We start from the raw sequence: 17,823 nt of genomic DNA on the forward strand, positions 1-17,823 counted from the left end.
AACTAGATGTTGCCATGAAGCTATTTTTTAGATGTGATTAGCATTTAAGTCTGTAGATTCTGAGTAAAGCAGAATGCCCTCCATAATGTGGTGGTTCTCATCCAATCAGTTAAAGGCCTTAAGAGCAAAGACAGGTTTCTGGAAGCAGCAATTCTGCCTCAAGACTATAACACAGAAACCTGCCTTAGTTTCCAGCTTGCTGCCCAGCACTGCAGATTTCAGATGCATTAACTCTTACCTGAATCTGCAACCTGCCAGCACCACCTCACAGATTTCAGACTTGCCAGCTTCCACTATCATGTAAAGCAATTCCTTAAAGTATATCAATCCCCCCCACCTCATTATCTCTCACTCTCTCATTGTGTGTATGTGTGTGTGTGTGTGTGTGTGTGTGTGTGTGTGTGTCCTATTGGTTCTGTTTCTCTGGAAAACCTTGACTAATACAACCACTGAACTTGAGAAGCGCAGCACCTCTGCCTGGAATATGGAATACAGGCGTCTCCTAAAGTTTCAGAGGCTGTATGCGTGCAGAGATAGCTCTTGGGCAGTGACACAGAAGCACTAACTTTTGCACTGGTGGGTAGAATTCATTTAAAGGCACATCATTCTCAAATGTCCCATCACCATCAACATCACCATCACCACAACCATAACCAAACTATGACAGGTTTAATCCCCAGCTTCTTAAAACTGGCTGAAAAAATTTCACTTATAGTGCAGATATCTTCCAGATGACTAGAAATTCTTTTTCCTTAAAAGTGTACCTGTGTTCTTCGCTGTACATTTCCAAAGAGAATCTGCTAGGAAAAGGATGCACTTCTAATTCAGTTGTGAATGCTACAGGAGAAGGATAAAATGACATTTACATCTACATTTACATAACAATCAAGCCTGTTATTCCTTCGATGGCTATAGTTTCTATGACGTCTCAGGTGATCTGTACACTTCAATTACATGCTAGGACTAACAACAATCAGAGCATTAGAATGGTGAGCACCACCCTGTTCTAATTATTTCTTGTTCCCTTTTGCTAGTAAAGTGAGCTTCTTAAGAAAAACTACATTTCTAATGCATAGCAGAGTATCTAACACAGTAGATGCCTGAAATGGCATACTGTAGCTAACACACAAACTGTGATATCAGAGAGCCACAAACGCATGATTCCATGAGCGTTAAATAACACTCTGTCTTAATGATGAAAAATTTTCTGAGTGCTTTGATAACTACTATCTCACTTTATTTTCATAATATATTTATCAGATAGGTAAGGCAAATACTGTTATTCCGATTTTTAAACATGATAAAATATTTTCAGAAGGATTAAATAATCTGTCTAGGGTTACAAGCTAATGTACCAAATCACAAGCCAGACTACAAGGACTTCTGACTCCTTGGTATGGGGATCTATAATATCCTGTTAAGTGCATTATTTTTTTTTGTTTTCAGAAATATTCCATTGTTAATATCAGAAGCAATGCTTTTTTTCTTTTGACCTATCGTGACTCCCTGTATAGTACTCTATATGTGGTAAATGGTCAAGGAGTGTTAATGCACCAATCAGAGCATGATAAATATCAGTTTGGGCAATGAAGAGTCACACCATACTAAGATTATCAGCAAAAAAGACCAGATAACTATAAGCAGGGTGGAAAGCATAAACATGTCCTCCTTGTGGACAATATGCAAGTAACTGAAATAAAATAGTTCACCAGTTATGTACCCAAGAATCAGGATGAAATTCATTAACAGTGTCACTAACAACAGGAAAAATAACACATGACCCAGCAATTCAACCCCAAAATATGAACCTTAGAGATACACTCATACACGTATATCAGGAAACATAGCAAGAATGTTTATCAATTGGTTATAGCAAAAACCTGGAAACAACACTAATATCTACTAAGGAGGATAAATACATAAATTATGGTATTACAGCATTTGCAGATGAAGGGAAAACTATGCATCTGTAAAATGTCTTATTACAGATCGACCTTATAAATATAACATTAAGCAAAAAGCATGTCACAGAGGAAAGTATTCAGAGTGTTACTACTCTAATAAAATCAAAAATATGAAAAAGGAAACTACTATGCTTTTAGGGATACATACATACATGACAAAAATTTTTAAATAAGCAAGATAAACACAATGTTCAGTGGCTACTACTTGCAGGGGAAGAAAAGGAGATGCTATTGGGGAGGAGTATGAGGGGTTTTGAAGATTTTGGTAATATTCTAGTTCTTATAAGTTGAGTAATAAGTGTACAGATATTTATCTTATTATTTAAAATAAAGATTCACATTAAACGTATTTTTTGTATGTCTATTTCATGATTAAAAAAACACCAATATAAATTTCACCTGGTCCTATCTAGAAGGAAAACAGATCTGTAGCGACACAGGGAAAAAACAGAAGACATTCCCTATTCTATTAAAAGAAAAAAAAAGGCAAAAATACAAACAGAAAACAAAAAGCTCTGTGACTAACCAAATCTGATAAGCAAATCATCAACATCTGTCATTCAGCCTTACAAAATTACATTGCCAGCTAGTGCTGAAGTCTCCCTTGGCTGCAAAAAAGTACCTTTGCCTGTTATGATACTAACTAATGATTTCAGCTGCAATATCTTCAGTTACTAGTATAGTTATCACTTCTTGACAGAAAAAAACAAAGTGTTGTGTAGTCCAACACTAAAAATAGATTCTTTAAAAAATCCAGTTTCTGTGTTAGCTACAAAATGAATAAAACTGTTTAATTTGTTTTTTGGTGCTTCTGTTTGGTAACTGATAAGCTGTGAATATATAACACTGTTCTTACACCTTCCTATTCAAATCTTACCAGTGTAAAATGTAAAGGTAAGATGCTAAAAAGAAGGTTTGAAATAAAGTTCCAAAGAGACAAATTAGGAAAAGGATAGGATCTCAAGATCCTTTAGGAAATCAGGAATCAGAACTATCCTTTTATAAAAATAAAATCAGGTTATATTTGCTTTTTGTCCCTCTAAGGGCTGGCAATCCTTCAGAGGACTTTACTTCATCGGTGTAGAGAGGATAGCTTTCCTTTGTAGAATAGTGGGGATAAGGGAGAGGATGGGATGTCATAACTGGACACAGGTAACCCCAAGAAATCCACTGGAGTGAGGAGGGGAAGGCTCCTGAGCCTGGGACTACCGACCAGGGTACAAGGATGAGTGTGAAGGAAGGCCAGACAAAGAGGCTGACTTTCCTGCATCTCCTGCCACATCAGGCCTTGAGGAAGACCGTGAATCTGCTGAGAACTGACAATCACAAGAGGTGCCTGGGAGAATAGAAGGGTAGAGAGTAGCACCAGGAAAGAGGGAAAAAAAAATTCTATCTGTCCACCATTTTGCCCAGAGTCTCCATAACCATCCCAAGAGCATCCCTCACCTCACAGATCCCCAGCCCACTTTTCCTTGCTGCTCTACTGAAATATACCCTTGCTTCACATTTTACACTCGTACAATGGAACTCACCAATCGATTTTCATCAAACACTTCAAAAAGAAGCCGGTGCTGCTGAGGGTGAACCTAAGTAAGAAAAAAACAACCTTTCTTTAAAAACAAGTGAACATCGGAACTATCCTCAATATCTTGTAATAACCTATAATGGAAAAGAATCTGAAAAATTATATGTGTGTGTGTGTACTTTGCTGTATACCAAAAACTAACACAACATTGTAAATCAACTATACTTTTAATTTAAAAAAGTGAAATCAACCCACAAACACTGAGAAATAAATGTTTGAAAATGTTACCATTTCCTAATTCCTGTTACTTACAATATATTTTAAATTACACAAGATACTTAATATATACAAAGCTCAGACCAGTCACAAGTCACCCATTTTCTAGTAATTTTTCCATAATGACAAAGTGGATTTGGTTGCTTATTTTTTCCTTTTTTTCTAAAATAGAATAAAAGAAAGTAAGATAAAATTTCTTTTTTTTTTGGCCACACAGTTTATGGGATTTTAGTTCCCCGACAGGGATAGAACCCACACCCTCCACAGTGAGAGCCTGGAGTCCTAACCACTAGACCTCCAAGAAATTCCTGAAAGTGAGATAAAATTTCAAAAACTTACATATTTACAAGCACTTAAAAATACAGATTAGATTTTAACTTATTATCAATTTTATGTACTCACTTTTTATTTATCAGGTTAGAAATACCCAAAGTGGATGCTGATTTTATGGAGATTAGTGTTCTGAATCCTTTTAGTACTGACTTGATAAAACCAATCTTGTTTATACTATATAAAGTACATAAGCAGTCAAAAAGTATACACTGAGTTTTCACTTACTGTTTATATCTTATAGCACGAGTAAAATTAACACGCAGTAATTTATTTTTCAAAGCTAATGCTTTTATCTTTGCTGAAATGTTTCAATATCAAGTTAATATCTACTAAATATCAAACACAAAGAAAATCTTTAATAATTTGTTATACCAGAGGTTAAGATGATGTATGAAACATTCTCACATTTAAGTTGATATTTTCTCTATGATAAATATATTACGTTAAACACTGAGATATTTTAAAACTTTGGTTTACATGTCAAAAGTATCGACAGCCTTCAGAAAAAAGTCCTATATGTGTGACAAAGATACAGAGATACCTAACCCAATGTCCACTCTCCCTTATGTTCTTCTGAGAACATAATCCTAATTTTACCTGCAACAAGTGCCCGGGGTCACCACACTGCACAACTCTTGGGGATAGGGGCATTAATTTTTTTTTCATTGAAGTATAACATAAATTCAGTAAAGTATAAAGTTTACTAACCTTAAATATACAACTTGATGACTTTTCATACATGTTTACTGTGTCATCATCACCGAGATCAAAATATGGAACACTCCATTCTATTTTATGTATTGTTTTCTATATGAACAGTGCCCTCTGGACTTGTTCAACACTGAGACTCTCAATAAGACTCTCTAAAAAAAGTTCCCTTGGGCTTCCCTGGTGGCGCAGTGGTTGAGAGTCCGCCTGCCGATGTAGGGGACATGGGTTCGTGCCCCGGTCCGGGAGGATCCCACATGCCGCTGAGCAGCTGGGCCCGTGAACCATGGCTGCTGAGCCTGCGCGTCTGGAGCCTGTGCTCCGCAAACTCTTGCACCCGGGGGCGACCAAAAAGGCCAACCTACCAGCGGTCACTGGGTGGGACTTCTGGAAGAGCTCTTTATTTCTTTCTTTATTTAAAGATTGACTATGCTTTTTTAAAAAAAAAAATTTTGTTTGTTTGTTTATTTATTATTGCCTGCGTTATGGCTTTATTGCTGCACGCAGGCTCTCTCAAGTTGCAGCGAGCAGGGGCTACTCTTCATTGCGGTGCGCGGGCTTCTCATTGCGGTGACTTCTCTTGTTGCAGAGCATGGGCTCTAGGTGCGTGGGCTTCAGTAGTTGTGGCACATGGTCTCAGTAGTTGTGGCTCGCGGGCTCTAGAGCACAGGCTCAGACATTGTGGTGCACAGGCTTCGCTGTTGTGCGGCATGTGGGATCTTCCCGGACCACGGCTCAAACCCGTGTCCCCTGCACTGGCAGGTAGATTCTTAACCACTGCGCCACCAGGGAAGTTCCTGGGAGAGCTCTTTAAATGGGGCTGACTCAGCTGGGAGAGATGTCGCTTTTGCCCTCTGTACTTCTTTTTCCTGTGTGGAACTTGGTTAGGACAGCTGGCACCCCTACAGTCATATTGTAACCATGGGGCAACTATGAGGACAGAAGCCCCAATTAAGGGCTATATATGCCACGGGGATAGAAGAAACAGTGTTAAGACAATAATCTCTTCTAGGAGGATATAGAGGAAATTTTGGGGAGGAGATGACGCTTGAGCTAAGACTTGAAAGATGGGAAGAATTTGAATAAGAAAATATAGATAATATTCACAGCAAGGAGATCGCAGGAGGAAAGGCATGGGGGCAGAATGAGCGTGCTGTAAGGAGATCAACTGATAAGAACATTTTTGTGTTAGAAAGTGGTAAGAAAAATTTGGTTAGTCAGTGTAGAGCCAGACTGAGGGCACTGATATCCAAAGGAATTAAGACTTGATTGGTATGGAAGAAAATTAAGCTTTTAAATGAAAAACTGATACGATGTAGATCATATGTAAATATTATTTTGTCAGTGATACATAAAATAAATTGGACTAGAGAGAGACCCTGGAGTCCACAGAGACTGTGGCTCTAGTAACTCAGGTATGAAGTGATGAGAGCTTTGCCTGTGATGGTCCCAGTGAGACTAGGGAGGGAGACAAGAACATGAAAAATATTTTGAGGGAAAAAATAAAAAGTCTCGATGTCTAACAAAATACCTAGCAGACAATGTAGATGTTCAATGAATATTGCTAAGAAAATAGATATATGTGACTTGAATAGGCCGCTGCTGTCCTGGTTCAGACTATAATTAATAGCTTCCTAACAGGATGCTCTAACTCAACTATCTTACCTTTGAAATCTACCTTTTCTATTACAACTGGAGTGACCTACCTAAAAGATAGTTTAGGCCATCTTTACTGCCCTTCTCAAAAGCTGCTCCCAGTGGCCTAAAGAATAATATTCAAATGCCTGAGCATGGAATGATGCTTCCTGATCTGAGTCCAATTTGCCTTTCCAGCTTTGTGTCCTGTAACTGTCCCCTGCCAACACAAATACACATACACCCTTTGCTCTAATCACACTAGAAACAGTCTAATCACTGCTTACTGCGCTTTCTGATCTGTACTTCTGTACATGCTAAGGTCTCTCCATGCGCAACACCTTCTCAGCTCGACACATCCAAAATCTATCCCTTGTTCAAGCCTCAGCTCAAACGTCAATTCCGCCCTGAAGTCTTACCTCCCGTCACTCCCCCTCCTCCGTTTCCAGTTATTAAAAAACTGACTACATTCTTCCATTTATGAAGTTAATAATATGTAATAGCTCTCTACTGAATTATAAAAACACCATAAAATACTTGGTTACTTGTTTTTTGAGGGGGGTTATATCAAAGGCACACCCTAAGTGCAAGAATACAATTTAAAACGTGGTGAGAATTCTAATTCAAAATGGCAGCCTGAACACAGATATTAACCCTCTCCCTCCTGAGATCCTGTTTTCATAATAGCAAAGGACTTTGTAAAAGGTATTAAAGCATCACAGCAAAGATCATATGCACATGCAAGGGCCACCAGCAGGCAAGCAATTTCCATACCTCCCTAGTAGGGAGATGAAGTGGGGATGAAAGCAGGCTTCTGAAGAAACTGAAAACTATTAAAAGAACAGAATGTTGAAGCAAAGAGGTCAATGGCTCAAATGAGAGAATATTCCTATAGCACCTAAACCTCTAGTAGACACATGCACATACAGACACACACACATTATTAAAGAGTTTCTCTTTGTGTCTGATTTCAGGTAGAGGTTCAACAATAATGCAACCAGCAGGTGTTTTGTTTTCTTTTAACATCTTTATTGGAGTATAATTGCTTTACAATGGTGTGTTAGTTTCTGCTTTATAACAAAATGAGTCAGCTATATGTACACAGGTATCCCTATATCCCCTCCCTCTGCGTCTCCCTCCCACCCTCCCTATCCCACCCCTCTAGGTGGTCACAAAGCACTGAGCTGATCTCCCTGTCCTATGTGGCTGCTTCCCACTAGCTATCTATTTAACAGTTGGTAGTGTATATATGTCCATGCCACTCTCTCACTTCGTCCCAGCTTACCCTCCCCCCTCCCCATGTCCTCAAGTCCATTCTCTACATCTGCATCTTTATTCCTGTCCTGCCCCTAGGTTCTTCAGAACCATTTATTTTCTTTTTGTAGATTCTATATATATGTGTTAGCATACAGTATTTGTTTTTCTCTTTCTGACTTCACTCACTCTGTTTGACAGACTCTCTAGGTCCATCCACCTCACTACAAATAACTCAATTTCATTTTATGGCTGAGTAATATTCCATTGTATATATGTGCCACATCTTCTTTATCCATTCATCTGTTGATGGACACTTAGGTTGCTTCCATGTCCTGGCTATTGTAAATAGTGCTGCAGTGAACAAAGTGGTACATGATTCTTCTTGAATTACGGTTTTCTCAGGGTATATGCCCAGTAGTGAGATTATTGGGTCATATGGTAGTTCTATTTTTAGTTTTTTAAGGAACCTCCATACTGTTCTCCCTAGTGCCTGTTATCAATTTACATTCACACCAACACTGCAAGAGTGTTCCCTTTTCTCCACACCCTCTCCAGCATGTATTGTTTGTAGATTTTTTGATGATGGCCATTCTGAATGGTGTGAGGTGATACCTCATTGTAGTTTTGATTTGCATTTCTCTAATGATTAGTGATGTTGGGCATACTTTCATGTGTTTGTTGGCAATCTGTATATCTTCTTTGGAGAAATGTCTATTTAGGTCTTCTGCCCATTTTTGGATTGGGTTGTTTGCTTTTCTGATATTGAGCTGCATGAGATGCTTGTATATTTTGGAGGTTAATCCTTTGTCAGTTGCTTCGTTTGCAAATATTGTCTCCCATTCTGAGGGTTGTCTTTTCATCTTGTTTATGGTTACCTTTGCTGTGAAAAAGCTTTTAAGTTTCATTAGGTCCCATTTATTTTTGTTTTTATTTCCATTTCTCTAGGAGGTGGGTCAAAAAGGATCTTGCTGTGATTTATGTACAGAGTGTTCTGCCTATGTTTTCCTCTAAGAGTTTTATCCTGTCTGGCATTACATTTAGGTCTTTAATCCATTTTGAGTTTACTTTTGTATACAGTGTTAGGGAGTATTCTAATTTCATCCTTTTACACATAGCTGTCCAGTTTTCCCAGCACCACTTATTGAAGAGACTGTCTTTTCTCCACTGTATATTCTTGCCTTCTTTATCAAAGATAAGGTGACCATATGTCTGTGGGTTTATCTTTGGGCTTTCTGTCCTGTTCCATTGATCATTATTTCTGTTTTTGTGCCAATACCATACTGTCTTGATTACTGTAGCTTTGTAGTATAGTCTGAAGTCAGGGAGCTTGATTCCTCCAGCTCTGTTTTTCTGTCTCAAGACTGCTTTAGCTATTTGGGGTCTTTTGTGTTTCCATACAAATTGTGAATTTTTTTGTTCCAGTTCTGTGAAAAATGCCATTGGTAGCTTGATAGGGATTGCACTGAATCTGTACATTGCTTTGGGTAGTAGAGCCATTTTCACAATGTTGATTTTTCCAATACAAGAACGTGGTATATCTCTCCATCTGTTTGTATCACCTTTAATTTATTTCATCTGTGTCTTATAGTTTTCTACATACAGGTCTTTTGTCTCCTTAGGTAGGTTTATTCCTAGCTATTTTATTCTTTTTGCTGCAATGGTAAATGGGAGTGTTTCCTTAATTTCTCTCCCATATTTTTCATTGTTAGTGTACAGGAATGCAAGAAATTTCTGTGCATTAATTTTGTATCCTGCTACTTTACCAAATTCATTGATTTGCTCTAGTAGTTTTCTGGTGGCATCTTTAGGATTCTCTATGTATAGTATCATGTCATCTGCAAACAGTGACTGCAAACAGTTACTTCTTTTCCTATTTGGATTCCATTTACTTTGTTTTTTCTTCTCTGATTGCTGTGGCTAAAACTTCCAGAACTATGTTGAGTAATAGTGGTGAGAGTGGGCAACCTTGTCTTGTTCCTGATCTTAACAGAAATGGATTCAGTTTTTCACCATTGAGAATGATGTTGGCTGTGGGTTTGTCAAATATGGCCTTTATTATGTTGAGGTAAGTTCCCTCTATGTCTACTTTCTGCTGGGTTTTTTTTTTATCATAAATGGTGTTGAATTTTGTTGAAAGCTTTTTCTGCATCTATTGAGATGATAATATGGTTTTTATCCTTCAGCTTTTTGTTTTAATGTATCACAAAAACTTCCAGAACTATGTTGAGTAATAGTGGTGAGAGTGGGCAACCTTGTCTTGTTCCTGATCTTAACAGAAATGGATTCAGTTTTTCACCATTGAGAATGATGTTGGCTGTGGGTTTGTCAAATATGGCCTTTATTATGTTGAGGTAAGTTCCCTCTATGTCTACTTTCTGCTGGGTTTTTTTTTTATCATAAATGGTGTTGAATTTTGTTGAAAGCTTTTTCTGCATCTATTGAGATGATAATATGGTTTTTATCCTTCAGCTTGTTGATATAATGTATCACATTGATTGATTTGCATGCATTGAAGAATCCTTGCATTCCTGGGGTAAACCGCACTTGATCATGGTGTATGATCCTTTAATGTGCTGTTGAATTCTGTTTGCTAGTATTTTTGCATCTATGTTCATCAGTGATATTGGCCTGTAGTTTTTTTGTGACATCTTTGTCTGGTTTTGGTATCAGGGTCATGGTGGTCTTGTAGAATGAGTTGGCGAGTGTTCCTCCCTCTGCTATATTTTGGAAGAGCTTGAGTAGGATGGGTGTTAGCTCTTCTCTAAATGTTTGATAGAATTCGCCTGGGAAGCCATCTGGTTTTGGGCTTTTGTTTGTTGGAAGATTTTAAATCACAGTTTCAATTTCAGTGCTTTGATTGGTCTGTGTATATTTTCTATTTCTTCCTGGTTCAGTCTCAGAAGGTTGTGCTTTTCTAAGAATTTGTCCATTTCTTCCAGGTTGTTCATTTTACTGGCATACAGTTGCTTGTAGTAATCTCTCATGATCCTTTGTATCTCTGCAGTGTCAGTTGTTACTCCTCCCTTTTCATTTCTAATTCTATTGATTTGAGTGTTCTCCCTTCTTTTCTTGATGACTCTGGCTAATGGTTTATCAATTTCATTTATCTTCTCAAAGAACCAGCTTTTAGTTTTATAGATCTTTGCTATCATTTCCTTCATTTCTTTTTCATTTATTTCTGATCTGATCTTTAGGATTTCTTTCCTTCTGCTAACTTTGGTGTATTTTGGTTCTTCTTTGTCTAATTGCTTTAGGTGTAAGTTTAGATTGTTTATTTCAGATTTTTCTTGTTTCTTGAGGTTGTATTGTATTGCTATAATCTTCCCTCTTAGAACTGCCTTTGCTGCACCCCATAGGTTTTGGGTCATTGTGTTTTCACTGTCATTTGTTTCTAGGTATTTTTTGATTTCCTCTTTGATTTCTTCAGTGATCTCTTGGTTATTTAGTAGTGTATTGTTTAGCCCCCAATGTGTTTGTATTTTTTACATTTTTTTTCCTGTAATTGATATCTAGTCTTATAGCGTTGTGGTTGGAAAAGAAACTTGATCCAATTTCAAATTTCTCAAATTTACCAAGGCTTGATTTGTGACCCAAGATATGATCTATCATGGAGAATGTTCCATGAGCACTTGAGAAGGAAGTGTATTCTGTTGTTTTTGGATGGAATGTCCTACAAATATCAATTAAGTCCATCTTGTTTAATGTATCATTTAAAGCTTGTGTTCCCTTACTTATTTTCAATTTGGATCATCTGTACATTGGTGAAAGTGGGGTGTTAAAGTCCCATACTATGATTATGTTACTGTCAATTTCCCCTTTTATGGTTGTTAGCATTTGCCTTATGTATTGAGGTGCTCCTTTGTTGGGTGCATAAATATTTCCAGTTGTTGTATCTTCTTCTTGGATTGATCCCTTGATCATTATGTAGTGTTCTTCTTTGTCTCTTGTAACAGTCTTTATTTTAAAGTCTATTTCAAAGTCTATTTTGTCTGATGTGAGAATTGCTACTCCAGCTTTCTTTTGATTTCCATTTGCGTGGAATATCTTTTTCCATCCCCTCACTTTCAGTCTCACTTTTCAGTCCCTAAGTCTGAAGTGGGTCTCTTGTAGACAGCATATATATGGGTCTTGTTTTTGTATCCATTCAGCCAGTCTATGTTTTTTGGTTGGAGCATTTAATCCATTTACATTTAAGGTAATTATTGATATTTATGTTGTTATTACTGTTTTCTTAATTGTTTTGGGTTTGTTTTTGTAGGTCTTTTCCTTCTCTTGTGTTTATTGCCTAGAGCAGTTCCTTTAGCATTTGCTGTAAAGCTAATTTGGTGGTGCTGAATTCTCTTAGCTTTTGCTTGTCTGTAAAGGTTTTAATTTCTCTGTTGAATCTAAATGAGACCCTTGCTGGGTAGAGTAATCTTGGTTGTAGGTTTTTCCCTTTCATCACTTTAAATATGTCCTGCCAGTCCCTTCTGGCTTGCAGAGTTTCTGCTGAAAGATCAGCTGTTAACCTTATGGGGATTCCCTTGTATGTTATTTGCTGCTTTTCCCTTGCTGCTTTTAATGATTTTTCTTTGTATTTAATTTTTGATAGTTTGATTAATGTGTCTTGGCATGTTTCTCCTTGGATTTATCCTGTATGGGACTCTCTTTGCTTCGTGTACTTGATTGACTATTTCCTTTTCCATAGTTGGGAAGTTTTCAACTATAATCTCTTCAAATATTTTCTCAGTCCCTTTCTTTTTCTCTTCTTCTTCTGGGACCCCATACTTCAAATGTTGGTGCATTTAATGTTGTCCCAGAGGTCTCTGAGACTGTCTTCAATTCTTTTCATTCTTTTTTCTTTATTCTACTCTGCTGCCGTTATTTCCACTGTTTTATCTTCCAGGTCACTTATCCATTATTCTGCCTCAGTTATTCTGCTATTGATTCCTTCTAGAGAATTCTTAATTTCATTTATTGTGTTGTTCATCGTTGCTTGTTTGCTCTTTAGTTCTTCTAGGTCCCTGTTAAACGTTTCTTGTATTTTCTCCATTCTATTTCCAAAATTTTGGATCATCTTTACTATTATTACTCTGAATTCTTTTTCAGGTAAACTGCCTACGTCCTCTTCATTTGTTTGGTCTGGTGAGTTTTTACCTTGCTCCTTCATCTGCTGTGTATTTCTCTGTCTTCTCATTTTGCTTAACTTACTGTGTTTGGGGTCTCCTTTTCACAGGATTCAGGTTTATAGTTCCTGTTGTTTTTCATGTCTGCCCCCAATGGGTAAGTTTGGTTCAGTGTGTTGTGCAGGCTTCCTGGTGGAGGGACTAGTGCCTGTGTTCTGGTGAATGAGGCTGGATCTTGTCTTTCTGGTGGGTAGGACTGCATCCGGTGGTGTGTTTTGGGGTGTCTGTGGATTTATTATGATTTTAGGCAGCCTCTCTTCTAATGTGTGGGGTTGTGTTCCTGTCTTGCTCGTTGTTTGGCATGGGGTGTCCAGCACTGGAGCTTGCTCATTGTTGAGTGGAGCTGGGTCTCAGCGTTGAGATGGAGATCTCTGGGAGAGCTCTCATTGATTGATATTACATGGGGCCAGGAGGTCTCTGGTGGTCCAATGTCCTGAAGTTGGCTCTCCCACCTCAGTGGCTCAGGCCTGACACCCGGCCGGAGCAACAAGATCCCGTCAGTCGCACAGCTCATCACAACTCCACAGCTGAGGGCAAGGGATTTCTCTCAGCTCCAGGTTGCAGTACTCCAGGGAAGTGTTCAGATTGGCTTGCCTCCCATAGACGTCCAGAGCAGTCTGTACAAAGCCACAGAGCATCTCATGTCTCACTCTCTGATCCTCCTTGCTCTATCGATTTTGGAGCTGTTGCCCCCATTTTAATCATGAGGCTGTAGAGCTCTGTAGCCGATGCTATTAGAGCTCAGCCTGTCATCCCATGGATCCCTTCAGCATTTTTGTGCACACCTGCTCCCCAAGCACGTGCTCTCTCAACAGCAGCAACTGCATCTTCTTCAACCATCAACTTCTTCAGCTATATATATATTTTATATATAGCTTTAATATATAAAATATAAATAACTAACAATGTAACATGTAACTGTTGAATGTTTAGGCTTTTCATATATAGAAGCAATAGATATTAGCAGAGATCACAGATGTAGAAACAGAAAAACTGTCCCCAAAGAAAAGAGATACTTAAGAAACACCTTTAAAAACTGTAAGGTATATCCTTAGAAAAATTTGGGAAAGTCTTGCATCCATAAAGCTAAAATAGGGCACTATAAAAAGAGGCAAGGAGTGGGTTGCAACTAAAAATAACTGCTGAATTCAAATATAAGCAATTTTAGGTAAATTTGCAGAAATATCCCAAAATGTAGAGCAAAAAGCTAAGCTGAAGGAAAATATGAGAGAAAATCAAAAGAGGATCTTCTGAACAGATTCAGTGAAAGAATTAAGCCCTAATGTCCTAAAACAGAGGTTACAGCTTATGGACCAAAGCCAGCTAGGCACTTGCTTGCTTTTTTTTTTTTTTTTAACAGCCCATAAGATAATAATTTTTTTTACATTTTAAAATGGTTACCTTTTAAATGGCTATATAAGTATCTACACAGTAGCCTCAATTTTTGTCTCCTGCCTGTGTGACACCTAAAATATTTACTGTCTGGCCCTTTATGAAAAAGTTTACTGACTCCTATCCTAAGACATTTAATGTATGTTATCTATTGATTTATCTCATATATCTAGGATGGTACTCAGTAAGACCATCCTTGGAACATGTGAGGAAACTATCACTCAAATCATTTTCTGTGTTCTGTGGTTCATATGAGGAATTCTGACTGAGAAAGATAAGAATCAGTCTAGGTAACCCTGCACCCAACTAGCTGGAATTGCCAAACAATAATACAAACAGAGGGAAGGAAATTATTAAAGAAATTATTCACACAAAAATTTTCAGAGCTGAAGGGAAATAGTAGTCTTTAAATTGAAAGCATTTAAATTGAAATGAAGGCCCAATACAATGACACTGTACACACAAGGTATAATACTGTGAAATATTAAAACACCAGGGTTAAGATAAATCATCACATTTTTCACAGCAAGAGAAGGATCACCTCCAAAGGAACAAGAAGCAGCCTTTTCAATACCAATACCATGCTCAAAGTTGATAAAGCACTGTCTTCAAGTTTCTGAGGAAAAATGAGTTTCAACCTACACTCCTATGAGGGGCCAAACTACTGGCCAAACATAAGTTGGCGATCTACTACTCAACTATCATAGCTGGAAGCCAGTTTGGGACAGGGATGTGTGAGCTATTCAGCAGGATGGGAATAAGGACCACCATGACAAACAGAAACAGTTAAAGAGGGGTTCCTTCTGGGAAGCAGGAATAGGAGGGGAGAGGTTGGGGCACCAGAGTCTATTGCTTTTCCTTATAAGCCCCTTTATACTATCTCATTTTAAAGCTGTGTGTGGGGCTTCCCTGGTAGCGCAGTGGTTGAGAGTCCGCCTGCCGATGCAGGGGACGCAGGTTCATGCCCGGTCCGAGAAGATCCCACATGCCTCGGAGCGGCTGGACCCGTGAGCCATGGCCGCTGAGCCTGCGCGTCTGGAGCCTGTGCTCCGCAACGGGAGAGGCCACAACAGTGAGAGGCCCGCGTACCGCAAAAAAAAAAAAAAAAAAAAAGCTGTGTGTGAATTCATTGATGAGATGATTGTTTTTTAATTTATTAAAAATAGGAGTAAAGCTATGGTCATAAAAATAGAGTTTACAGGGTCATATTTATAGGAAAAGTGTAAGAAGAAGAAACAAAAATAAAAATATTGAGATAGGTTTTTTGAAAAATGTCTAAGTCTATAAATGCATAAAAGAATAGAGGAAAAAAACACTTTCCAGAGGAGTAACCAAATTCTCAAAGAAGGACAAGGGTATTGACAAATGTCAATTTATTCTCTGGTATTCCTAAAGAACCTGAAGTAATGCTCCTGGAAATTATGCTGGTGGTTGCAGGAAAAAAAACCAACGCAGTCATACTTTTTAAAAAGCTTTATAAAGATATATATACCATGTACCTGACCCACTGAAAATGCACCATTCAATGGTTTTTAGTATATTCACAGAGAATGCAACCACCCTCGCAATTCTGGAACATTTTCATCACCTCAAAAAGAAGCCCCATGCCCTTGAGCAGTCACTCCTGATTTCCCAATTTCCTCAGCCTCAGACAACCTCTAATATATTTTCTGTCTCTATAGATTTGCCTATTACAGACATCTAACATGAGGTGAATCTTACAATATGTGGTCTTTTGTAACTGGCTTCTTTTACTTTGCATAATGTGTCCGAGGTTTACCCATGTTGTAGCATGTATCAATACTTCATTCCTTTCTATAACTGAATAATATCCCACTGTATGTATATACCCCAGTTTGTTTATCCATTCATTTGTTGATGGACCTATGGGTTGTTTCTACTTTTTTTTTTTTTTTTTTTTTTGGGGAAAAAGAGGCCATGGCTCACGGGCCCAGCCGCTCCGCGGCATGTGGAATCTTCCTGGACCCGGGCACGAACCCGTGTCTCCTGCATTGGCAGGCGTACTCTCAACCACTGCACCACCAGGGGAGCCCTGTTTCTACTTTTTGACTATAATTAATAATGATGCTATGAGTATTCATGTACAGGTTTTTGTGCGGACATATGTGGTAAGTAGATTTTAAAATAAAAACTGTGTAAAAAGTAAAATGAACTACATAAGTATTTTTACAAGCTTTAAGCGTTAAATAAATAGAAACTATCTTTGCATTTGTATCTACATATTTTATGTTTTTCTAATATGTTTCTCTATACAGTTATTGCTAACCAACAAATATAAAAATGAATTATAGATACACAGCCATGGGGAAAAAAACCAAACAGTAAAAAAAAAAGATATTCAGTATAGTGAATTATAAATCTCTCACCCTTTCCCCACCCTCAGAGAAAATACTGTGAACAGTTTCTTGGACCTTCTAGCAGTATTTTTTGCAAATACCAGCATGTGAGAAAGTTGTTCTGTTTTTACACAAAAGGTACGTCATATATACAATGTTTTGCACCTTTGTTCCTTCATTTAATATATTTTGAAACTTAACATCCTATCAATACATATACCTCTGTCTCCTTTTAAACAGCTGATGAGGATTTCATTATATGGCTACACCATACCTTACTTAGTGCTTTATTAATGGGGCACCCCAGCCTTCTTCCTAGCTAACAGAATTCTGATTTTATTCAAATAATGGATGATAATGTGTGTCAGGAATACAGGCAGCTACTCCCTACCCCTGCCCCCCCCCCAGGAGCTGAATTCTGATTCCTCTAAGCCTCCCGGTAATTCCACTCTCTTTACTAATGATGGGGTTAGAAATACACATACAACGTAATTCTGGTCCAAGAGACATGAATCAAAGTCTCCCAGGGAAACTTTTGGAAAAGGGTTCTTCACTTTTTAAAAGAGACATGCGAGGAAACATTCTCCCTTTTCTACCTCTGTACATCATCATGGGAGGCTATGTCATTAGGAACTGCTGGAAGCTTCTTGTGACCAAGGACAGAAAGGCAAGAGAATCCCAGAGAGGCTAGGATTACATGAAGCTGAAAGCATCCTAAATGATACACTTCAGAAGGGCCTTCCCTAAATACCCTACATTGAGAGAATCCCCTCAAGTCTCTAATATCCCCTGATACTCACTCCATAGCACCCAGTGTTTTCCCTTGACAAGTCTCAGCACATTGGTAATTCTTTTGAGAAACTAGTTTATAGGGGTCCACAGCAGACAGTCAGCTTCGCTGAGGGTAGGGACTGTGGCCTCACATTAATAAGCATTAGCAAAGTGACCGGGAAAAAATATCACACCAATTTTGTGTGTGTGTGTGGAGGTGGAGGAGTATAAATACATGGATAAAAATACATAGGAAAAAACACCAGACTATCTATCACACAATCAGTGGTGGCATCATGGAGATTAAATTATGGCTGATTTTTATTTCTCTTTCTAAAAATATCTGTGGTGTACAAGTTATGTTGCTTCTGTAACATAATACTAATATATTCATGAACATATACACATTTTGTAAATATAATATGATGAGTATGAATACT

The 17,823-nt window shown here is 38.1% G+C and overlaps 1 protein-coding gene across 1 annotated transcript in view; it reads right to left on the minus strand.

The window, feature by feature from the left end:
• The window catches only part of NEDD4 (NEDD4 E3 ubiquitin protein ligase), a 141,532-nt gene that overhangs the window by 92,167 nt on the left and 31,542 nt on the right, over positions 1-17,823 (minus strand). Inside the window, exon 5 of the mRNA XM_024767820.1 lies at positions 3,497-3,550. Within this exon, the coding sequence (XP_024623588.1) occupies positions 3,497-3,550 (54 nt within the window). The remainder of the gene's footprint in view (positions 1-3,496; positions 3,551-17,823) is intronic.

The sequence above is a fragment of the Neophocaena asiaeorientalis genome, unplaced genomic scaffold (genome assembly GCF_003031525.2).
Source record: "Neophocaena asiaeorientalis asiaeorientalis breed wild unplaced genomic scaffold, Neophocaena_asiaeorientalis_V1.1 scaffold71, whole genome shotgun sequence".
Lineage (NCBI taxonomy): Eukaryota > Metazoa > Chordata > Mammalia > Artiodactyla > Phocoenidae > Neophocaena > Neophocaena asiaeorientalis.